Source organism: Eptatretus burgeri, chromosome 16 (genome assembly GCF_056783735.1).
Source record: "Eptatretus burgeri isolate ZD-2024b chromosome 16, Ebu_testis_v1, whole genome shotgun sequence".
Lineage (NCBI taxonomy): Eukaryota > Metazoa > Chordata > Myxini > Myxiniformes > Myxinidae > Eptatretus > Eptatretus burgeri.
Genome location: NC_140976.1, coordinates 35,927,838 through 35,953,898, shown reverse-complemented (window position 1 = coordinate 35,953,898; position 26,061 = coordinate 35,927,838). Strand labels below are relative to the sequence as shown.

At 47.0% G+C, this 26,061-nt stretch overlaps 1 protein-coding gene across 4 annotated transcripts in view; it reads right to left on the bottom strand.

Annotated features, from left to right (window-relative positions):
• The window catches only part of LOC147010858 (GRB2-associated-binding protein 1-like), a 78,441-nt gene that overhangs the window by 41,924 nt on the left and 10,456 nt on the right, over positions 1-26,061 (bottom strand). For all 4 annotated transcript variants that reach the window (XM_085859226.1, XM_085859224.1, XM_085859228.1 and 1 more), the window contains 2 exons: positions 25,795-26,061; positions 19,286-19,387 (listed from right to left, as the gene is read on the bottom strand). The exon at positions 25,795-26,061 is cut by the window's right edge and continues 88 nt beyond it. In XM_085859226.1, coding sequence (XP_085715352.1) covers positions 19,286-19,387; positions 25,795-26,061 — 369 coding nt within the window. The remainder of the gene's footprint in view (positions 1-19,285; positions 19,388-25,794) is intronic.

The window sequence follows — 26,061 nt, the reverse complement described above, 5'->3', positions numbered from 1 at the left end:
TATGCAATACATCTGATGAATTATTTGCAATATATAATACAGTCCAAGAAATGAGACATTCCCTGGGGAGGATAAATGGTGAGGGGCACAATGTCAATGGAATATACAGTTTACATTACAGTCACACACACACACACACACACACACACACACACACACACACACACACACACACACACACACACACACACACACACACACACACACACACACACACACACACACACACACACACACACACACACACACACACACACACACACAGATTACCTGAGACGCCATCCTCAAAAACAACAACAACAACAACAACAACAACAACTACTACAACTAGAGTTCATAGAACACGATACCCCGTGCCTGTGTTACTCCCATTTTAATAAAATAACGATCGTTAAAAACAAAGACCCGAAGGTTTCGTTCCATTGTATCGTCCAGAAGCAGTTCCGAACACCACCCTCATATGCCACCCCCATTGAACCTTCATTTGAATTGAAGTACTGTACTGCAAAACTGGAGGTTTTTCAAAGTATTATGACAGACAATTTGTGTGTTAAAGTCTTCACGTATATTATTAAATAACTTGAAGGGCACTCTTCGATGTCGCCAGATATGCCTCCGCCCACATTATTACATCATTGTAATACTTGTACCAAATTTGATTTAAATCCCTGAACCCAGATTCAAGATATTAAATAATTTTGGCTGCCAGACCATGTGTCCAATTCAAGTTGATATTTAAAACATATATTCCCCATGACGACTAGATCATAATCGATTGATGAAGAGGTTCAAAAGAAGGAATTTTAAAAGATTTTTGTTCAAACCAATATGGTGCCAGACCATGTGACCTATTAATTATTCGTAAATGCTCTGGTATCCGCAAGGCTTGGGGAATATGTGGGCAAAGCCTCCCCTCGATTTGTCAAACAGTTCTGGAGAAGATTATTTTTAAATGTTTGAGAGAAAATCCAATATGGCTGCCAAACCATGTCAGGTCAGGTATGGGAGCATGTGCCAGAACAGCGCGTCGCTGCGTCCACTTTCCGCCGGTACTCCGGGGGCCTCCGTCTGGCCATCCCCCAGGCAGATGCCAGGCCCATCCCCATCTCCTTGAGATGATGGTCAACCTGCTGCAACCATGAGGCACGTGGTCGGCCCACTGGCCTCCTCCACTCATGAGACTCCCTCGCTGAGAGAATCTGGTGAGCAGGATCAGCGTCAGGAAAACGAGCCACATGTCCATACAGCCGCAGCTGACGCTCACGGACTATGCAGGTAACAAATCTCATCCGAGTCTCTCTCAGCAACCGCTCGTTGGACACAAAATCCGACCAGCGATAGCCAAGGATTCTCCGAAGAGACCTGGTACCAAAGGAATTAAGTCTCCGTCTCAGATCCTTGGTCAAAGTCCAAGTCTCGCACCCATAGAGCAAGACTGGAAGTACCAAGGACCTGAAGACTCGGACTTTCGTCCTCCCGCACAGGTACCGGCAGCGCCACACCCCATGATCCAGTGAATCCATGACTCCCCAGGCCCGACCCAGACGTCTATTGACCTCCGGCTCACAACCTGCGGAGACATGAATATCACTGCCAAGGTAAGTGAATCTATCCACGACCTCAACATCCTCACCACAAACAGACACAGACAGGACAGCAGCATCCAAGATGTCACCGAAAGCCTGGATCTTTGTTTTGACCCAAGAACTCCGTAATCCCAACGGCTCCGACTCCTCATTCAGCACCTCGAGGGCCCCCAAGAGGATGTCTAAAGTCTCCGCAAAGATGACTGCATCATCTGCAAAATCAAGGTCCGAGATCTTGACATTGCCAAACGATGCACCGCAACTTGATCTCTCCGACATCCTCCCAAAAATCCAGTCCATACAAGTGCTGAAAAGTGTGGGGGCAAGTACACATCCCTGACGAACTCCAGTAACAACTGGAAATAAGTCAGAGATGGCACCACCACACTTCACAGCACTCTCAGTAGCAGAGTAGAGTTCAGACATCATATCGATCAGTTTTGGTGGCACCCCACGAAGACCAAGAATCCTCCAGAGGACATCCCGATTCACTGAATCGAACGCTTTACAGAAATCAACATAGGCTGCAAAGCAGCCCCTGCCGAAACTCTCGTCTGCGTTCAGTGAGGACACGAAGAACAAGGATACGGTCAATCGTTGACCTCTTTGGTGTAAAGCCTGACTGCTCTGGACGCTGGTGCTCAAGCAGATGGTGGCGAACCCTATCAAAATTTATCCGAGCAAAGACCTTGCCCGGCACTGAGAGCAGCGTCATCCCTCGGTAGTTGTTGCAGTCTTGGCGATCACCCTTCCCTTTCCAGAGAGGGACAACAAGGCCCCTCTTCCAGTCAGTTGGGATGATGCCTGTGTTCCAGGCAGAGCACAAAACTGCATGCAACGGCAACGAGTGCAGCATTTCCACCAGCCTTGAGAAGTTCAGCATGGATGCCACAGATCCCTGGAGCTTTGCCCCGTTTCAACTGGTTCACCGCAGCCCGTGTTTCCACAAGCGATGGTGGACCACAGTTGATTCGAGGGTCAGCAACAGGGATTGTAACACCCTTGACGTCCAACTCGACAGCTGGGGGATCAGCCTGGTACAACCGCTCAAAGTAACCGGCCCAGCGGGCCTTCACTTCAGACTCCTCTGTCAAGAGCCTACCACTCTCTGCTCGAACTGCATTGCTCCGAGGGATGGGCTTGGATGAACGTAATGCGCGAATTCCCCTGTAAGCGGGACGAGAATCACCTGTCCACAGGTGATGCTCTACCCCCTCACAGATTCCTCGCACATAGGCCTCCTTGTCCACCCTCAGTGCACGTACAGTTTTACGCCTCAGCTCCCTGAACAGCTCAGCTCTGCCATTCAGCCTGGCCCTGCGACTCTGGTCAATGGTATCCAGTGTCCCTTGAGAGACAAAATTCTTCTTTGCCCTGCGGTGAACTCCAAGGCATCCACCGGCAACATCAAGGACGGTGGTCTTGAAGGTGCTCCACAACTCTTCAGGACCCCCCAAAGCACCCAGACCCCCCAAGTGTCCACTCAGCCTGTTCGCAAACTCCTCAGCTACTCTCATCCCTGAGCTTGGCAACATCCAGCCTAGGCTGGGATGGTACCATTCTCCAGGATTTAAGGTGCAGCTTTAGAGTTGCTACAACAAGCCTGTGGTCAGTATTGAGGAACTGAGCACTCCGGTAGACCCTGCAGTTCTGGATCATCCTCCAACGACCGTCAATGAGGACATGGTCAATCTCCTTTGCCACACCGCCAGCGTTGGAATACCAAGTCCAGCGATGAGCTTGTGGGCGCTGAAACCATGAACCAGCCACCCTAAGTCCATGACTTCTTGCAAAGTCAAGGAACTTAGTGCTATTCTGGTTCATAGTTCCTGACCCATGGGGACCAACACACACCTCATAACCATCCCTATCAGTTCCAGTCGATGCATTGAAATCCCCCAAGACTAGAAGTGTATCTCGTCTGGGGCACTGATCAACCACAGACTCGAGTGTGGCGTAGAATGCATCCTTCACGGTAAGATCACTCGCCTCAGTCGGAGCATAAATAGAGACCAGGGAAATGACACCTAAGGAGTGACGAATCCTTAATCTCATAATACGCTCGTTGACCGGTGTTACCTCAATTATCATTGGGGTCAGCTTATTGGACACAGCTACAGCAACTCCTTGGGTATGGTAACCATCAGAGCGACCAGACCAATAGTAGGTGTAACCACCCACCATTATCTCGCCGCAATCCGGTCTCCGAACCTCAGAGAGAGCTGCAATCCCGATGTCCAAACGCTTGAGCTCAGATGATAACAGAGACAGGTGATCATCCTCTCTTAGGGATAGGACATTCCAGGCACCCACCCGAAGGGACCGCCTCAGGTTAACCCAAGGAGACCGCCGTCTGGTGGACGACACCTCAAGCACCACTCCGACACACTCTCCCGCAATCTGACCCAGGGATGTTACCCCGTGGTTTCCCTCCTATCAAAGATTGGGGTCCCGAAGGCTTTGCCCCAATCCCATCATCCGGTGAGCTGCCCTGCGAAGGGAAGCTGCACAGGAGGTACTCCCACGGAGTGGGTTTTCAGATTTTTTTGCGTTTTTGCGTTTTGCGGAATGAAGCGTTTTACGGTGGCTGGAGTGCAAATCCTGCCACCAACCTCCTAATAAGAAGTAACCCAACTGCAGGAGGACGTCCGCAGACACAGTTGGGCACTAGATATGGATGGCCGTTGGCTCACAAGGAGCTCCTCCGCCCTTTGACAGGTTTTGTTTTTAATCCTGCTGGGTGTCCATATCCAAACACCCTCCTCACCAGAAAACCTGGTGGGGGAGACGGTTTAGTCGCCGACAACCCGACCATGGAACAGGTTAGTACAGGTTTACATGGTACCTGTAGCAGGTCACAGATCGAACCTGACCTGACAAACCATGTGACCTATGACATCATAGTTGGAGAACTTTATGGTCCTCATGACGAGGCGATTATACCTGTAAAGTTTCGCCGCGATCTGTTCAGCCGTTTCAAAGAGGATTTTTGAAGGTTTTTATGTTAAAAACAATATGGCTGCCGAACCACGTGACTGATGATATCATAAATTTTTTTTCACCTTGTACAATTTAGCCCTAGATGACCCTCAAAAATTTTCATGCTGATCGGATAAAGCATTCGACGTATGCAATTATGACGTCATAACGGAGCCACCTATGACACCATCAAAAAAAAAAATCACACTTATTTCCCATGGGGAGTACTTGACATGTGCCAAGTTTCAATTTTTTCCATGGAGCAGTTTCAGATATAGAGGTCCAAAGTTTTTCCTTTTTTCAAACATGGCTGCCACACCACATGACCTACGATGATGTCATAATTATCATTTAAACATTCTACACGAGTAGTCGCACCAATGGTGAAAGTTTTGTGTTGATCGGATAGGCCGTTGCAGAGAAAACAGAACATCAGCACGGACGGATGGACGGATGTACAGATGTACGGACAACCCAAAAACAGAACACCACCGGCGACTTAGTCACGAAGGCATGAAAATAAAATAAAGATTGTAAAATTTGTATAAATTAATTTCTGGGTTGTACCGCCATTTTCCACAGCATCTCTTACATCTCCTTATGTAATACATTATTACATGAGCTCATCGTACCTGTTTGTGTCCTTTGTAACATCCTTAAAACAGGAAGTTTCCTGTTTGGAATGATTTTCAATTTTGTTTGGCTGCCAGGGAGGCAGACAGAGTAAAAAAAAAAATAAAAAAAAATTATCTCACTCCTCTCTGTGCATGTGCAGTCGGGACAAATTCAGAGCCAAAGTATGATAAAACGACAGACTGGTCTTCATATTCATGTTCTGATTCGTGCTCAAAATAAAACGCATTCAATTTAAATAAGTTGTTCTCAATCAGAAACTGACGACCATAAACTGATAAGCCAGATGGACACATGGACATGGACCAGTTGCTTAACCCCACTCTTCGCTTTGCGTGCACGGGGTAAAACAACAAAAATAGCCCCTAGTGGGCTGACGGTCATCTCGAGGTTATCGTTCAGACCTCTGCTGAATCCAAAATCTAGGAAATGTCATGGACGTTAGAATGGCGTCAATTTGTGGGAACCCCTCTGATCTCTGAAATCCAAAAAAAAAAAAAAAATCTTCGACCGAGCGATTATGCGGACCATCGAGTGGAAGGGCTGTATTGGGTTTCAGCACAATCAGTTGGTAAATAAGAGATGAGTCGGGATCTGAAGTTTCAGGGGATAACACCCCCCCCCCCCGGGAGCCCCCATGATCTTAAATCGAAAAATCGAAGCCAGAGCGATTGTGCATGCTAATGTTTTGCATTCATGTTTCCCTTCCTGAGAACCTTCCTGAGTTTTGCATTCATGTTGATGACAAGTTTCAGAACAATCAGCCAGGTGATGATGGAGGAGCAGCAAAAATAGCAAAAAAGTTAACAGATGGACGGACAGACAGACATCCGGACATCACGACCCATTTTTCAAGTTCATCTCTTCAAGAATCGAGATGAGATGACCTAAAAATTGGACAAATTGTTCATCCTGTCATTATCCCGATGCTTTATGAGTAAAAGCGGGAGATTTTGTAATTGGCTCTGTCCATTCATTCATTCATCATGCTGTCTCCTAAACGGTTGTGCAGAAATTCACCAAACTTGGTACGGTATCTGATCTGGCCTGACCACTTGGCAAGATGGTGCAGGAGCAGCATTAATTTGAGGGTCACGATCAAAACATCAAACGCCGAAAGATGCAATTACAGACACGTTTTTAAACATTTTTTCAATGAAACGTATATATGCAATAAACATTGGGGGATGCATGAAATGTGTTACGATAATTTTGTTTTGGCCCCCGGTTTATGCCCCAGGGGTTGGGGACTTACGGTCACAGCACCAGTAGAGTACGTGGTTTAATCCCTCGTGTGAGCGTGGTGCACGGGGTTACCGTGCAGGGGTGCTGTATCGTGGAAGGTTTGGCCTAGCCGGGCACATTGTATCGTGTGTGTTATTAAAGTTGATTTCAACCTCACCAAGACGGGTGTTTGGCCTCGGTGCTCCGTTGGGGATTCCCTCTAAGCATTCTGGCGTGGTGGCAGCGTCGGGATAAGATTCCACGCACTCTTCACCCCGGAGACAGCGATCGGCAGAACATCACTGTTACGAGAGCCATCTTCGAACCCCACTCGCACCTCACAAGAAGGTGAGCGGCCAACCAGCTCACTCTGTAGCTGCGTTATAAACATCATCTGTACAACGTGCCCATCGTCAAAATGGCCACCACACACCGTGCACCAAAGCAGTGGTCACTTAGCAAGAGTGAAACGATGAACTTGTTTGAAAATTGGAGACAATTTTCTTTATATTTTATCACTCGATCCCAACTTTGCGCCCTTCCTCACTGAGGGCGTCACCTGGGAGAAGAAGAGCAGAGCGTTCCCTCTTCGTGGACTTGTGGATGATGGTGAGCATGTCCCCGTTGTGCAGCGTCACACTGCCCAACAGAAAGTCACCGTACTGGAACTTATGCTGGGTCAGATTGCAAACTACTGCCCTGTGATATCCCACAACACCATGGTCCGAAACTCCACCTCTGTAGTCAACATATGGCAATCGATTCGACAACATTATAGATTCCAGTCGACAGGTGCACACTTCATTGACTTTTCAGCGATACGCCATAACCCCGAAGAGCGCCATGAAGACTTATACCAACGCCTGATGGCGTTTGTGGAGGATAACTTGCTTTGACAAGATGGCGGCATCTTCCACCATAGCCAGGCGATCACGGAAGATGAGGAATTATCTCCCTCGTTGGAGAACTTTATTGTGCTCACATGGCATCGCCTTGTCCACAGTGGACTTCCCAGACTCGTCAATCAACGCTATGGAACTGAACTTAGGTCCCGCACTTTAGCCTCCATCAAACCGGAGATATCCCAGGCGCTTGACTCGCTATTAGATGAGCTCCATGCTGCTGAAGATACAACGTCCTTGCGTACTGCAACGTCTCGACCACAGGTCCCCCGCCCGGCATCGTTCCCATCATCGTCAAAACCTCGTCAAGTATTTTCGGGGACTCGTTCCAACAACCTTACGAAGTCCTGTCCCCTCTGCAAACAAGTACGCCGCACTGATTACAGTCATTTCCTCAGTGAGTGTCCTTTCCTCCCCGAACGAGATCATCGGTACATCGCCAGAGTACGTCATGTGGCTGACATAACTGAAGAATCAGACGACGAGTCTGGAGACATAACATATGCCCATATGGACAAGGTAGTTAATAACATAGACAATACAGAACCGTCCACTATCTCGCGTGTCCAGACTCGCCAGTCTCCATATCTAGACACCTCCCACGGCCACCACACAACCTGAGTTACCATTGACAGTGGGGCCACGGGTAACCTGATTCGTGAGACAACTGTAAGGAGGTTTGGAGCCAAGATTCAGAAGAGTGCACAGTCCGCTCGTCAGGCTGATGGGTCTTGCCCTCTTCAAGTGGTTGGTGAGACCAGACTGACACTGACTCGCGACGGAAGGGAATTTCAGTTTGAGGGCCTGGTTGTCAAAAATCTTGACGAAGAAGTACTAGCAGGAACACCTTTCATGGAGTGTAATGACATCTCAATCCGCCCTGCGAAGCATCAAGTTATCCTGGGTGACGGCACCACATAAGTTTATGGTTCTCAGGAAGGGAGCCTGAATTGCCATGCAGTACGCCGAGCTCATGTCGTACGTGCCCCACCCCACACAACTACTCACCCCGGTGAGTTCATCGAAATGGTCCTTCCATGTGACATGTCGAGTATCGACTCAGCGTTCGCACTCGAACCTCGCACGGATGCCCCCAGTGCGAGGTCGCTGCGACCCATTGAGTACTGGCCCCCACCGAGTGTCATCCGCAGCATCAGCAGGAAGGTTCGGATCCCCAATTTAACTAACAAACCACGAGTTCTCAAACGACATGAGCAATTTTGCCAAATCCGCCCTATGTACATACTCGAAGAACACCCAGATGACTATACCGAGACCAGCCCCCCCCCCCCAAATTAAAACGCACACTCACTTCACTCTCAGGACACTCTTCAACTGTCACCCTCGACCCTGACAACATGTTCGCTCCTGACACACGATCAAAGTTTTGTGTCCTTCTTGAAGGGTATGATGAAGTGTTTGACCCAGTGTTCCAAGGCTACAATGGTGCCGCAGGCCCCTTTGAGGCTGTTGTTAACATGAGCCCCGTTCAGCCTCCACAACGCAAAGGCAGTCTACCACAGTATGCGCAAGATAAACTGCGTGAACTACAACACAAATTTGATGAACTCGAAAAGCTTGGAGTCTTTGCTCACCCTGAGGACATGGGGATTTCGGTGGAATACCTGAATCCTTCATTCTTGATCAAGAAGCCCAGTGGCGGGTTCCGCTTAGTCACAGCCTTTGCTGATGTGGGCCGATACAGCAAGCCCCAACCCTCTCTTATGCCAAACGTAGATTCCATCCTCCGCAAAATTGCTCAGTGGAAGTATCTAATTACTACCGACCTTACGAGTGCCTTCTACCAAGTCCCATTATCTCGCCAGTCCATGAAGTACTGCGGTGTAGCCACACCCTTCCGGGGAATACGTGTGTATACCAGATCCGCTATGGGTATGCCTGGATCAGAGACGGAACTCGAAGAACTCATGTGTCACGTCCTTGGTGATCTCTTAGAGAAGGGGATCGTCGCCAAACTCGCTGACGACCTCTATTGCGGTGGTGACACATTGGACGAACTTCTCCAGAACTGGAGAATGGTGTTGCAGGCTCTGCGTAAATGTCGACTTCGCCTCTCTGCTACGAAGACTTCGCCTCTCTGCAGTTGTATGTCCAAAGAGCACCACCATCTTAGGATGGATCTGGTCTAGCGGTACTATACAGGCCAGCCCACACAGTGTGGCTACACTCTCTACTTGTTCGGCTCCTGAGAAGGTCAGGGGAATGAGATCCTTTATCGGGGCATAAAAGATTCTCGCTCGTGTTATCCCCAACTGCTCCCCTCTCTTATCCCCCTTGGATGATGTTGTGGCTGGATGCCAATCACTGGACAGAGTTGTGTGGACTGATGAGTTACATTCTGCCTTCCACAGAGCCCAAGCTGCTCTTTCCTCAGCTCGTACAATTACTCTTCCTCGTCCAAGTGATCATCTATGGATCGTGACGGATGGTTCTGTCAAAAAACACAGCATTGGATCAACTCTGTACATCACGCGCAATGGAAGACCTCACCTTGCGGGTTTTTTTTTAGCGCAAAGTTACGCGGACGCCAACCTACCTGGTTGCCATGTGAAATGGAGGCCCTTTCCATTGCTGTATCAGTAAAACACTCCAGTCCCTTCATTATCCTATCTAAACATCATGCATCCATCCTCACCGATAGCAAGCCGTGCGTACAAGCATATGAGAAGCTCTGTCGTGGCGAGTTTTCAGCGAGCCCTCGTCTATCCACATTCCTGTCCACCGTCAGTCGTTATCAAGCGACCGTACGACACCTCGCAGGATCCGCCAATGCCCCATCTGATTTTGCCAGCCGCAACGTACCAGACTGTACCGACACCTCATGTCAAATTTGTGCATTCATAAGACGCGAGGAGGAGGCCGTAGTCCTGCAGGTGTCAGCCCAAGACATTATTTCCGGCCGAACCAAACTGCCCTTCACCAACAGAACTGCCTGGATAGCAGTTCAGGCAGAGTGCACAGACTTAAGGCGGACTCATGCCCACCTGATTCAGGGCACTCGCCCATCGAAGAAAACAACCAACATCAAGGATGTCAAACGTTACCTTCAGGTTGCGTCACTTTCCAAAGATGGCCTAGTTGTAGTCCGTCGGGACAAGCCCTTGTCCTCGGCATGTGAGTGCATTATTGTCCCTCGTCAGGTAGTCAATGGCTTACTAACAGCATTACACATTCAACTGGATCACCCGAGTCGTCATCAACTCAGTTCTGTGATTCACCGCTATTTTTATGCTCTTGACTTGGACAGAGAAATCGATCAGGTAACCTCAAGGTGTCACCAGTGTGCTGCATTGCGCAACATTCCTCATACCATTATCAAGCAGTCCACTGGAGAACCCCCTGGAGCTGTTGGTGTATCCTTCGCAGCAGATATCATCAAGCACAATCACCAGCTAGTTCTCATATTGCGAGAATGTTCCACTTCCTACACTACATCGTGCATTGTGGAGAATGAACAACACATCACTCTCTGCGACAACTTGATCCGCTTATGTATAGAGCTCCGGCCATTGGATGGACCACTTGCTGTCATCCGCACCGATCCGGCTCCCGGCTTCACACGTCTAGTCTACCATGAGCTTCTTAAACATCACCGGATGTGCATCGAGATTGGTCACATTAAAAATCCCAACAAGAATCCCATCGCTGAGAAGGCAGTTCATGAATGTGAAGACGAACTTCTATGACAGGAGCCGATGGGAGGACCAGTAACTCCACTAACCCTCGCACTGGCCACCGCCAGTATGAACTCACGAGTTCGTGCACAGGGACTCTCGGCCCGAGAGATGTGGTGCCAGCGGGATCAGTTCACCAATCAACAAATCCCTTTCTCGGACTTACAAATGATACAAGCCCAACACCATCTTCGCTCCATAAACCACCCCCATAGTGAGAAGTCGAATGCACCCATGGGGTCCGTCAAGCCCAATGTGTCAGTGGAAGTCGGTGATTTGATCTATTTGTACTCTGATCGTAACAAGTTATGCGCAAGAAACCGCTACTTCGTCTCTGCCACCGATCAACCCTGGTGCAACATACGTAAATGTGTGGGGTCCCAATTGAGGAGTGCAGCTTATCGGGTGAAAGTCTGAATGCTACAAAGTCCCAGACTACTGGAAGGATACGCTCCCACTCCCTCGCAATCGGGGATATGGTGTTGCACAACAAACCGAGGACGTATGCCTCCAACCAGCAACAAAACCACCAGACCCCCCCATTTATCCCCTATGAGCTGTCTTCACCTGCGAACAGTGCTGAATCCTTCCCAATCCCTAGTAGCCAGGTACCAGATCTAGGTTCTGATGCAATGCCGAGGCTTGACACCTGTAGTCCTGGTTACTCCAAAGCCATCGGCGACACCTGTGAGGAACATGCAACGGTGTCCCCAACCGTCTGGACACCAAGACGCTCCAACCGTGTACGTTACCAGCCCAAACACTTCAAGGATTTTATTTCGGATGCTTAGAGTCATATTGTGGTCACAGTGCTTGCGGAAACTGTCATGGGGCAGAATAATCCCCGAGACCGGAGGGCAGTCTACCCGGTGATGGTCTCAGTATATCTGACTGACTGGTACATGATTTCTGTGGCCTCCTCCAGGTTAAGTGACCATTATCCTTGTTTAACGTTGTGTACTCTGCCTCAGTATTTGAAGCCATGTACTCTCACCTACTTTCTTCATTTATAACACTAAGCATGATAGTAGATAAATGACCTCGAAAAAAAAAAAAAGAAAAGAAAAAAAAAGTAGTTACGCCAGTAGAGTACGTGGTTTAATCCGTCGTGCGAGCGTGGTGCACGGGGTTACCATGCAGAGGTGCTGTATCGTGGAAGGTTTGGCCTCGCCGGGCACGTTGTATCGTGTGTGTTATTAAAGTTGATTTCAACCTCACCAAGACTGGTGTTTGGCCTCGGTGCTCCGTTGGGGATTCCCTTTAACCATTCTGGCGGAGGGGTTAAAACAGAAGTTTTTTGTAACTGAAAATTTGGGTAATTCCTGGTGGAACTGTTTGCTATCTTTCAACTTTGCTTTTGGTGGGAAGCATGGGGATTTGCGATGGAATTTGCTGTTTGGAGAAATCTGGGTGGGAAAAATCACGGATTGAGTCAGTCCCCTGAAGTCCATTGCAGAAATGCCATGGCTGGTGAGAGAGGTACCAACACCAAGCCAATTAGCATGATGACAACTGAACTAACTACATATGAGGAAGAGAGTGGGGATGTGCGAGTAAAAGTTGGTTCTTATTGTCAAAGAGAGAGATGAAGACGGAGTCATCACTGTTGGGAGGACGGTACAACACACAGACAAACATGAGGTGGGAGCGGAGAGGAAGTCGCATCCAGAGGTACACCTGGGGTTTAAGGAGGTGTAAGAGCAGCACACGGAAATGAGAAATGGAGTGTTTTATGTGCCATGCAACTCCGCCTCCAGGATGGGGTTCAGGTCGATCAAACTGGAGGAGACAATAGCCAGGGAGAAACACTAAGGTGTCAGGGATATCCGGTAGGAGGAAGGTTTTGTTAAATTATGTCTGGTTTATCGGCAGCGGCCTCGGTAGAGATACCTGTCAGGTTGGAATGGAGGAACTGGATGTTTGAGATCCACACAGTTAGAGATAGGGGGGGAGGAGGAATTGGGATGGTGCAGGGTGGGGGAGGCGTTGGGGGAGTGGGGTTAGGGGGAAGGTTTGAGGATGTGGTGTACAGGGGACATTTTGAGTGTGTGGGGTGTGGGGGAAAGCATTGAGAGGCTGGGGGTGAGGAGGGATGCAGAAAGGGGGGACATGAAGCTGTGAGGGGATGGGGTGGGGTGGATGCTTTTCCCGATTCCATATTCCCAACTTTGACAGACGGACATAAAGATCATGGGAATTGAATGGTTGTTAAACGCATGGAGAAATGCTGAGCTGTGTGGACGAGGTGCAGAGCAGACAATAACCTCAGAAAAATAATCAGTATGAAGAAGAAGAAGAAGAATAAAAGACATATGGTGGAGAAACAGAGCATGTGCAGCATTTGTAATGGAGAAACGAGGGTTGAAATGCATTCTTAAAATTATTATTTTAATTTTTTTAAATTAGAAGCATTTATATTTTATCTAATGGATATTTAGTTTGGAGAATAGCGAGGTGGGGAGGATGATGTAGAACTAGGAGCAGAAGGAAATTCAATAGAAATGAGATTCCTTCTGGAGTGAAATAGAAAAAAAATTATATATATTGTTCAGGATTCAGCGACAGGGATTCTCAACCCACTCCGGCCGTCTCCAGGATCTATAACGCCGGCTGGCTCAGCACAGGCCTCGGGTCACGCGCTTTCAATCGCGATAGCAACGTAATCTTTGTACCTTGCCAGTTGGGGAAATAGAACCCCTGGTTACAGACTAGTTTTGTCAGATGCCGAGCGTTTTCTGCCAGTCTGTAACCATTTTGGTTTTATATGCCAATCGAACAGATCGTTCCTCGACGCGACACAAATTAATCCATAGCGGCAACTTCATACGAATTAACCAGATTTATTGGGGAACATCGGGGATCACAACACAAACAAAATTCACGACAATGTTTTTATTAACAATCCTCAACCCGTTCTTAACTAGGGAACCACGGCCTACAGGTTTCGAGGGGGTCGCTACCGAAATATTCCTTAAACAACATGCAGACAAAGACAGACAGACAGACAGATAGCATGCAAGACAAGATAGAGTACTTGGTGATGTCTCATGGACGAGAGGACAGTGTCAAGAGCACGAATGTCGCTCGCAACAGGCGGATGTCCACGGATTCGAGCTCCCGCTCGAACGTGCCACGTGGCGAAATGGAGCTCGTCCTCCCTTTGCCCCTTTCGCACCGCACGCGATCTCCGCGTCCTCTGACCCCACGTAAGGTCGACAATGGGCCTCAGCCGATCTCTCTCACGGTCCACCATACAAATTCAGGCCTGCCCGTTCACCAGACAAGGCCCAAATCGAAGTGCCGGGCTACGGAAAGTGGATCGGCAAATGTGTCGAGCCGTTGGTGTGAGCAGGGACCGTCAGAGGCTCCGGCGTCTCCTCTGCTGCCTTCCCGCCTCGAAGCCCAACTTCACAACTCCTTCCTCTGTTTCTCTCTCTGTCAAATCACCTTTTCTTTCCTTAGAGTCGATCGCCGATTTGACATGCAGGCAGACTCTCTTACGTTCGCTCGCTTTGAAGCCCCTGCTCATCCAGCAGATCGCGACTCGACACTCGTCGTGTCTCTGTTGCCTTCCTGCCTTTCTTTTGGCTCGTTCCTCACGAAAAACAGACACAGCTGTCGCGTGTACAGCCGATCGGCGCCACCACGGCGCTCACAGTTTCACCACACTTTCTTTTTCGTTCGCTCCTTCGACACACGAGCCCGCCTCTCTCGGCGAAGCCGATAAACTCCTCCCCTTCGCGTCACTTCCTCTTTTTGGCCACACCCTCAGCCGACTGGGCGGGGCCTCGTCCGGGATGGGGTAGAAGAAGAGGGAGTTCTCGTTCCACCACCACCGCACAAACCATAAAACAGCCTCTTACATCTCCCGACACATATAACGTCCTTTTTTTTAACCAAACAACCGAACTATACATGCATTTAGTGGGGGATCTGAGCTAATCCTATATTTAGTAGTCCAATAAGGGCCATTTCCATAACAATATATATATATATATATATATATATATATATATATATATATATATATATATATATATATATATATATATATATATATATATATATATATATATATATATACATACAATTGACAATACACATGAACAAAACGAATATCATATAACAACGAACAAATTTACGTGAAATATTGCACTGGATAAAAAAAAGCAACACGATGACGAATGACGCACACAGAATGGGACAAATCCGGTTTGGCAAACTTAGCTTTGGTGAAGTGGAACAGAGGAGCTCAATTTTCACCATGCACATGTGGTGAACCCAAACCACACCAACTGATCTTATCAGCTAATCAAAGATAATCTTACATATATTACGACTATGCGTCATAAAAGGGCAGCGAAAAAAAAAATTCCCAAATCAGGGCTGGAAACCTTAAAAAATAAAAATAATTAAAAAACAACATGCATTCTATGTGCTTATTTTATCCAAGATGCATTCTCAGATAGCTTTTAACAATTAAAAAACACCTGACCCCTTTTTCAGACATAAAGAATCGCAATACAACGTAAATTTTTTGCAGCTCATGCTCAAGGTCTTTTGGAGGATGTTTCCATTCCAATGCCAACAATGACCACAACAAAACGGTCACAATGACAATCAGAGAGATAAAGTCAAGATACAAAGCCAGTGCGCATTCATGGATATATCCGCATTATGGCAAGCCATTAATGTTGGCACAGCACTGGGGTTTCCCAATGAAACAAACTGCGAGGTCCAGGAGGGAGCTGAGGGACTCATCATTCAGGTAATCAAGTGAAAAGTCTTAATTTCCACCCTCATGTTGAGACATAAAGCGATCGATACGGCTAACAATCTTGCAAGTCAAGTGAACAATGAATGCAATGCAAGGTTGCACGAGCAAAGGTTTGGTTAGCACGTTTGTGAAGCACAAATGCATTTTTATCCACGACCACAAAAAAAAAAATCGAATTTAGGTTTTTTGAGTAGAGAGTGCCACGATTGCAAAAGTTGCTGCTGCATTAAATTGTTACAATCAAGTGAACATTCTGAGAAAAGCAAAGCAATCGCAGATTTATCATCGATCTCTGATTGAAACTGCATGGATATGTCGCCATGTTCAAAGGATCATCTGGTGAGCACAGCACTCGAAAACAAGAAAGCCACAAGACAAGCTTTGGCCCCTTTAATGCCTGTTCATCATTCACACAATTAACAATGTGCCAAAGGAAACGTCACTGATAAAGCAGTGCATATTCACAACGTTTATCATGTGATCCGACCTTCACACATACACTTTATGGCATGCACAGATATAGGAATTTAAATGTGAAGGTGGGGGATGGTAGGAGTGGTGGACATTGAGGGAGGATACATCCTGACGATGATGACCAACACAATCAGACTCATTGATTTACTTATGATGATCCTTCGACACATATCACCAGCATAATGGCAATCTCATTGTTGATGTGGGAAGTCTCACGCTGGACACATATGAGGGTGAAGAGTACAACGGCTGCGGTAGAATAATTAAGTGCGACAATCATCTCCTCAAACATAAAGCTGGATGCGTATCATTCACACCAGTACTAATCTGCATTTGCACAAGTTGGTGAAACGATTGATTGCATCATATTTAATAAGGACCTTTGGGAATTAGGTCCTTATTAAAGAGATGAAGCAAAAGTTCCAAATAAGAAGCTCAAAAAAAACTTTAAAAACCAGTACAATTTGGAGAAACGAGTCGGGAAGGTGGCAGCTCGAGAGGCTTGGTTACAAGTGATGTGTTGGTTTTGAAAACCTGTTTTTGCATCACATGTCGAACGCATGCAATCGCTGCATGAGAGACTGACAGCAGATCATAATTAATAAAAAGATAAAAGTTAATAAAAACGTGTGGACAACTTAGTGCAGTTTGCCACCTGCTGTATCCGCCAAATGAAGTTGTTGGGAAAGAAAAGAAAGGAGAGATACAAATCTCAGGTCAGGTCAGGCATGGGAGCATGTGTCAGAGCAGTGAGTCGCTGCATCCACTTTCAGCCGGTTCTCCAGGGGCCTCCGTCTGGCCATCCCCTAGGCAGATGCCTGGCCCATCCCATTCTCCTTGAGATGCTGATCAACCTGCTGCAACCACGAGGCACGTGGTCGGCCCATTAACCTTTTCCACTCACGAGGCTCCCTCGCTGAGAGAATCTGGTGAGCAGGATCAGCGTCAGAAAAACGAGCCACATGTCCATACAGCCACAGCTGACACTCATGGACTATGCAGGTAACAAATCTCATTTGAGAGTCTCAGCAACAGCTCGTTGGACACAAAGTCTGACCAGCGATATTTAAGGATTCTCCGAAGAGACCTGATACCAAAGGAATTAAGTCTCCATCTCAGATCCCTGGTCAGAGTCCAGGTCTCACATCCATAGAGCAAGACTGTGAGCACCAAGGACTTGAAGACTTGGACTTTCATTCACCCGCACAGGTACCAGCAGCGTCACACCACATGATCCAGTGAATCCATGACTCCCAGGCCCGACCGAGACGTCTGTTGACCTCTGGCTCACAGCATGCAGAGACATGAATATCACTGCCAAGGTAAGTGAATCTCTCCGCTTCCTATTGCTGCATCACTTCCACTTCCGGGTTTGTTCCATTGTCGCCTCATGGGAGATGCTTTCACATGGCCTCTTGTCAAGGATGTGGCGTGCAGGGCGGCAGTGCACACATCTTGCTTGATGAGCCGTTCCAAGCCACGTGGCCCGAGGCTCTCTGGGTTTATCGCCGAAGCTGCGACCGATCTGTTGAATGTGGCATCACTGTGTCGGGGCCGGTCCGACCCGTGGGAGTGGTGGAGTCGGGTGTGGTCGCGTGGAGTCGGGTGCGGAGGGAGGATGCCAGTATGACAACTGAGGCCCAGGGGAAGAGTGGCTGAGCAGGTGTAGTTCACGCATAAGCACTCGGAGTGAGCTCGCCGTTGGGGTGAACCAAGTGCTCCAGATGGTGGAGCGGGACGCACTCGGTCTCGTGTTCTGGGCCGGTAGTTCCTGCTGTTCTGCGTCTGCAGGTCCGTTCCTGTGGCCCGTTTATGGGGCCTGGGCGCATGGACCACATCATTGCTCGCTCTATGCACCCTGGTAATTCGCAGGTCCTGCTCGCAGTTTGCGGACATGATGCAGGTCATCTCATTGCTGATGCCAGCATTCCGAGTGTCCTGGCTGAATGAGCTTTGAGCCATGGGGACTCCGAGCTTGGACACCTTTTGCTGTAATTTAAATTGTCTCTTTCTGCTTTTTGACCAATTTTCATAATATACATATTCATGCAATTTTATATGATTAGTATTCTTTCTATGTATGCATATATTTGTAAGTTTGTTTTATTATTGTAAACATGACAAATAGCAGTCTTCAGACTGCCTTGTTCAGTGTTTGAAGTTCTCAATAAACCAAAATGATTGATTGAATGAAAAGGTCCAGAAGTGCAGTTTGGAACTATTTCGGGAAGCTTAAAGAAGACAGTCTGAAAGTTGCATGTTCATTTTGTTGAAAAGACATTACTCATCATTGTAATATGTCCAATATGCCATTTGTAAACCAAACACCAGAGTGAGTACCTATTGGTGACAGTTGTGAATGTGGATTCAAAGAAACCAGTCACAACAGCAACAAGTTCACTTTCGTAATCGACGAATGAAAGAACTTTTCCACCGGTAACGCCCCGATATGCTGCCTTCCCTTCCCCTCCCCCCATACTTCCCTCTGCCCCCCTCATGCTGCTTCCCCCTCCCCCACCCCTCCTCGCTCCCCTTCCCTCTCTCTTCGTATTCCAGTCAGCGAAGCGACGGGTGGTATTTGCTAGTGATAAATAAAGGCGCATTAAAGGAACAGCATTCTGTTACATTATGGAAGACATTATGGCCACTTTATGGCAAAGCCAGCAACTAAATATCTGGTGCAAGATGACAAATGACTCGATTTTCAAGGAAACAGAGCCTTTCCTCACCACCAATGCTTATACCACTGATACAGCACTTTGTTAAACTTTGCTGTGCCAATGCAACTGCATTTACCTTGTCTGCTTCAATGCAAAGCATTACACTGCTGATGCAAACACAATCCCATCTCTAGTATGACCTCCACTGCAATCCACTTTCATTTGGCACCTCACTCAGAAAAACATAATTCCCTTGACCCAGTCTCACACCTCATCAACTCAACCATGCACCTCCTTCGAGGCTCTTCAAGTGATACGAGTAGTTCTCCATATAACATTCATCATTACGACTCACTCTGGCTTTGCACTTCCTGCAAAGGATAGCTGTTCAATGCAGCATGGCATGGGATCTGAAAAGCTCGCAGGTCGGGAACCAAAGCTTGAGAAGGAGTTGTTGCTAGGAGAAGGGAGGAGGATGAAAGTTACAGGATGCAAGCTTTTTGGAAAAAAGAGAAGAACAATCAAAACAAAGTGATGTGAAAATACTTGCACTTCAGGGAAACAAAATGGAAGTGTGCAGATAACCACGAGACAAAGGCAGGTTGTGAGTGCAGAAGATGTCCGAGTATAACAAAATTGAAAATTTTATCACATCCTCAGAATCAACCTAACAAGAGAGGCCTTTCATCCTCATGTAGAAATCTGACACAAGGTTAACAGTACGCACATCTTAATGGTTTCATATACACGTAGGTAGATTATGATGTAATTTGAAGCCGACCTCATCACAGCTTGTTATTTTCCAGTGAAGCAAAGCATCTACAACAAGAGGGAGAATTGCTTTGCAATACATTTTCCCTACCGATGTGATATTTTAAAAGCCCCAAAAAGGTACAACTCTGAAAATTTGACGAAACATCCTGAAACTCGTACTTGTTCTACAACTTATCATAATAAAGCCACGTACCAAATTTCAGTTTAATATGTTGAAGGGTATGGGAAAAAAGTCGGAAAAACCACAGGTGGGATGGATGGATGGCGACCCTGTAGTCCCCTCCGGTGAAACCGGTAGGGGATGAACAAGGAAATGTACCTCGAATAATCGAGGTAAACACCAAGCAGCAAACTGTAGAGTGGTGGATTATACAATTTTTCGGTATGTTAATACTGTTACGGATTTGGCAGCCATTTGCACACAGACAGACAGCAGCCGCCGCAGTTCAGTTATTTCGATGTGTTTATATGTGTGTGTTTTGTGTTTACAAGTATGTGTTTATAGTCAGGGTCCCGTCCTTCTGTCTAAAGGGAATTTTATGTGTGTGCTACGAGTTACTTTTATAGTCAGGTTTTTTTATATCTTTAAATCTTCATCCTTCGTTTTCGCACCATCGCCATCCATCGTCCACGTGCAGCATGTCACGTACAGGGGTGAGGTTCCCTCCATCCACCGTGAGCTCGTCCAATCAACGGCGGCCACGAGTCGCCCGACAACCCCTCGTCCAATGTGGAGGTGAGTACCTCAGAGCGTTTCCCTCAACCCGCGGGGGAGGGGAAGGATAAGACGAGGTGGCGAGCCGTCATCGGAGAGAAGGTTCACCCCGTCATAAAGAAAGAAGGAGGAGAAGAAGCTTAGTCTTGCCTGCTGGCGTTCTCGTCTACCCGCGGGTGCTCGTCTGGTCCGTTCCCGTGCTGGCTGGCGTCCATTGCATCTTCCCTGGTCCCTGGGGCTTGGTGCTGCGTTGTTGGCGGTGGGTTTGAGTCCCGCCACCGGACAAGCTCGACCAGACCGCACAAGGTGGACAGGTGCAAAAATAAGCCCCTGCCCTCAGCTCGCCTTCCCTCCGAGCTGAAAGGCCGAAATAAAGACCCGACGGTGTCCAGTTCTTTTGGGTGTGTGCGTGTGTGTGTGGTGCCCTCCAACTCTCCAAGTGCCCTGTGTTCATTGTACATTACATTTTCATCTTCGGATAACTCTGCTCTTTGTGTGCTCCCCTGCCCAGCCCCCGCCCCCAATAAATAACCCCCTGTTAAATGTACCAGCTCGTTTTCTGTGCTTTCTCCCATTGACCCAGCACGGTGCGTATTGAGAATTAGTGAGGCTGTCGGGGCTGTAAATTGTTCATTTGGACTGACCCGTCTTGGTAATCCCCACTCGGTTTACACCCGGATCGGGCTCGGTAAACGGTCTGTTCCGCCCGAGGTCCAGCGAAGGTATGGTTTTCCCCATAGTTGGATGATGTGGGTACTTAGGTATATTGAAATTAGGCAATTAACCCTACCCCACGCCGTCAAAATTTTGGCGACCATGGTCCGCTAAGGGACCCGTGACCTTTTGGACTTATCCGAGAGTCATGACCTAAATTCCAGGGTGTTTGGTGGAAACGACCCTACTGCTCCCCCTAGTGGTAGTTTATCGCCACCGAACCCCGGCCCACAATAATACCATCGAGTTGGGGCACATTTTCATCAGATTCATTTCACATGCAAATGCAAAAACGATGAGACACTGCAATGAGATCTATTTTCCAATTAAAAAATGATTTTCGGGTTCACAACATTTTGACTGATGGTCAAAAAAAGTTGCAATTGTGAGTCATGTGCAACAAAAGTCCGAAGATGAATCTGAAAAGAAAGCAATAAAACTCGTGGTGGAAAGAAGAAAGCCGAGAATACTTCCAAAAGAGACATGGATTGAAACTGTCAAGAAGGATGTGGAATGCTTGGGTTTGCACAATACTGACGCAATGGATAGATCTGCAAGTAGCAGTCATCACTCAACAAACCCCCAGAAACAAGGGAAAATGGTCGTAAAACAGTTGTTGTTGTGAAAGTAATTTCAGGAAAAGGAAAAACAACATTCGACTTATAGGCTGAAAGGTGGCAATACTATGCACATTTCCATTCAAGCAAGATAACACATCACGTGACCTGACACATGGGAGACCGTACCAGCATATAACAAGTCACAGTCCATGAACAGATTACCTCCACATTGAGAGTGTGTCACCCCTGGGTTGTAACAGTGAACTTATTGCAGTTACAACTCGAGAGATTGTAGAACACCTTACACTATGCAGTATTGAGAAAAAGGACATGGGTTAGGGTCTTTTAAATTAGTTTTTTTTGCGTTTCCAAGCACGATCTTTACAATGTTTCCTATGAGCCGAAATTTTGTCTGAATCGCGATGCTCCCCAACGCTGAGATTGCGAGCGGAAAATTTGATTGGTCGAGATGGCATAAAATGGCATAATATTGTTGCGAATCTGGAAGCCATGAGCACACCACATACAGGTCTTATAGATCAGTTATATCGGTAAGTACATGTTTCCAGTTAGGGTCCCGACCCAAGCTAATGGGTAATTAAATGTTCCTGTGCTGTGGAGTTATTTTAATAGTCAGGTTTTGTTTTCGTTTATTTTTACACCACCATCAATACCAGCGTCATCTTCCCCTCGCTCTGTTCGACGACATTGTCTGTGTGTGTTCAATCACGTACGGGGGTGGAGATTTCCTTCACCTCAGATCGAGACTCCGCCCAGAAGGGCAGGGGCGTGCTCCTTGTCCAACCAGGAAGCTCAGCACCTCAGGCTGGCTCCGCCTTAGCCCGATAGAGTGTTCGGCCCCGGCCAATCAGATCCTGCGACAGGAGGAAAGGGCTTCGCATGACGTCACCATGCCCCCGGGCCAACCAAGGAGCTTGCTGCCCGTTTTGGCCAGTGAGAGAGATGAAGAGCGATTTGCACGCCAAAACTGGCCAGTGAGAGAGACGAAGAGTGATTTGCGTGGCAAAACCAGCCAGTGAGAGAGGGAGGGTCGTGAGGAGGCGCCCCCCACCCCACCCCCCTCCCCTCTGAAGAGGGGGGTATAATTATAGGCGTGGTCTGCGCGTTCGGGGGTTCTGAGAGTTCTGACAAGAAGTGAGCATGTGCGCGCAAGGTGGTGGAGTGCGAAAGCGTCTGCGCACGGAGTGGTCGGTGCAGCGGAGGGTCTTCTGGATCGTGCTGGGGGTCCAGTTCTGCCCCGAGGACCTGGTCCTTGAAGACCACACAAGGCGGACAGGTCCGAGACAGGCCTCAATAAAGATCATTTTGATCCGATTATTTTGGGTGTGTGCATATGTGTGTTTGTGGCGCCAGGCAGTTAAGTAGTGAATTGTTAAGTGCATTGCTGTACATACGTGCATTTCTTTTGATCGGTTTAACTCTGCTCTTGCGTGCTTCCCTCGTTCCCCAATTATTATTGTTAAATAAACATCCCCATTTGTGAAATGTATCCGCTCGTTCGTGTCCTTTCCTCCATTGGCTTAGTGTGCTGCGTGTTGGAAAATTAGTCAGGCTGTTGCCGCTGTAGCGGGACATTTTGGACTGACGGATCTCGGCGACAAACCGCTCGGGTCGCACACGGTTCAAGTACGCTAAGCGGCTCGTTCCGTACGGGTGCCGTTGAGGGTGTGGAGACTCGGTACATCGCCACGTGGTCTCTAGGTATTTTGAAGATTGGCAAATAACCCTGTACCACGTGGTAGAAATATTGACCCTTCATGGTCCAATAAGGGACCCGTACTTCTCGGACTTTTCTGAAAAAAAGTACGATCTAAATTCCGGGTGATCGGTCGAGCCGACTCTACTGCTCCATCTAGCGGTCATGCTCACGGCCAACGCCCGGCCCCACAACAATATTTTGTCCAAGTACTGCTAAATTGGAGGTTTTTTAAGTGCCAACAAGGCGATTTGTGTTCTACAGTGTTCAAGCATATAATGAAATTCAAATAAAATAAAAGTTTTAAATTTTGTAGAAAAAAAAATTTCTTTTTTCGTAAGTTTACTGCCGTTGATGCACCGTCTTTTACACCACCTTATTTAACACATTAAATTAGTTATTCATGACTCTTGTTTGTGCCCTTTAGGATGTCCCTTAAAAACAGGAAGTTTCCTGTTTGGAATGATTTTCAATTTGGTTTGACTGCCAAACAGGCAGAGACTAAAATAAATACTTTATTCCTCTGTGTGCTGCATGCTCGCGACGCAATTCCATACAGTTAACCAAATTCAGAGCCAAATTACTGCTAAACTACAGGTTCGTGTTCTGCAGTGCTTAAAATACATAATTCAATGGAAATCAAGTTGTTCCTCGAACATAGACTGACGTCTGCAGACAGACAATGTGAACCAATTGCTTCATCCCGCTTTTCGCTTCGCATGCGGGTTAACCTGATGCATACACATACAAAATAACATGCATTTCAAATGCAGTTCAAATATGTTGCAGAGTAAAAGACAAGAAAAATTAGAGGCCATGAAGAAAAAACCTAAAAATTTGCATGAAGGAGAGGAATATAAAAAGAGAAAAAAGGAAAAGGAATTATTGGGTACACAATCGGTAAAACTAGGTGAGCGGCATCCAAAACAAGATCAAAGATATCGCAGGAACGGCATTTCATTCAATGGTCAACATAAGACCACCGCCTGTTCTTTAATCCTAAACATCAAAAACAAGGTTTGTACAGTCTCCCTGGACATATCCCAGGCATTTGACGCATCTACCATTCCACTTTGTCTTTGAAGGTCTGTGTGTGTGTGTGTGTGTGTGTGTGTGTGTGTGTGTGTGTGTGTGTGTGTGTGTGTGTGTGTGTGTGTGTGTGTGTGTGTGTGTGTGTGTGTGTGTGTGTGTGTGTTTGTGTGTGTCACACAAGTCTGCCTTCATACATGGACCTCTCATTTCCTACAATTATGCAATCACGGCAATGCTATCAGTGGAACCCTCTCCTTTCTTCTTCTAATGGAGGCTGGAGTGCCCCAATGCACCTTTTCTCAATCATTCTTTGAAACATCAAAAACTCCAAGGTGTATGAGAAGTCAATACCCGATTTTAAATTGTTGGGGCAGCTTTATTGATGAAACAATTTGAATGAAACAAAATGTAAATGATATGTAACATGTCCAATAGCATGAAGCAAAAAAAAAGCCTTGATGAACTGGAGGATAGATTAACCTGTGTTCTCACCAACATTCCTGAAAACATGTTGCAATCAGCAGTAGCGAATGTACCTGTCTGATTAAGGAAATGTGTTGACAGTGCTGGAGCATATGTGGAGGTTTAAAGAGTTGTGCATCAAACCTCACTGGACACTCTTTCATTTACAGTTTGTTTCATTAAAAAAATCGGTTCATAAATAAAACCGCGACAACAATTTAAAATTGGGTATTGACATCACACACCCTGTAGTCAGCCTACAAGGCTATTGTCCATAGCTCAATGTGTCTGTCTGTCTCTCTCTCTCTCTCTCTCTCTCTCTCTCTCTCTCTCTCTCTCTCTCTCTCGTTATCTCTCTCTCTCTCTCTCTCTCTCTCTCTCTCTCTCTCTCTATCTATCTCTATCTCTATCTCTATCTCTATCTCTCTCTCATGGACTGGGGTCTTGTAGGCTTTGAGTGGTTTAAATTTTTCAAGGAGTTACTCTGAGTAAAGATGGATGCCAAGTCTGCGGCCAACTTTGGAGGCAAGCTTTGCTATATGGTTGGCCCAGTGGAGTTCATGGCTGATGGTGTTGCTTCAAGGTTCAAGTCATTGAACGTCTTCTCGTGGCTGGCCATGAAAATAGATATATAGGTGGGTTCATTTGTTGATCGAGTTTTAGTACCATATTTGTGGTAAATTGAAAATACTTCACGAAATAACCCGTTAGAAAAATTAAGTTTTGTTCAACGTTATGTTCAAATAATTTTATGAACGCAACACCTCTTGGCAATGGGAATAGTGTTTAAATATATGCAGTTAAAAGGACAGGAAAGATAGTTCAGATGCTGATAATAAAACACGAAACTAATAAATTATTATGTTATAATCAACACCACTTCACCTCACCTTTCTGTTGCACTCGGTGACAAACACTCCGTCAAAAACACATACTCGGGAAGCCGGTCCGATGGCTCGATCTCTGCGGAATGGTCACTGCCTGTTGTTGATGCTTTCTCCTCAGGACAACCAGACAGTTTCTCCCTTTGGACAGACCCAGTTGTGGGGAAGTCATATGAAGAGGGAATGGACCCAAGGGCCTTTGATGGTATTTCAGGATGACCATTATGATTTGGAAAGGCGTGTGTTCGAGTCGAGGTATTGGTAGGGGTGACG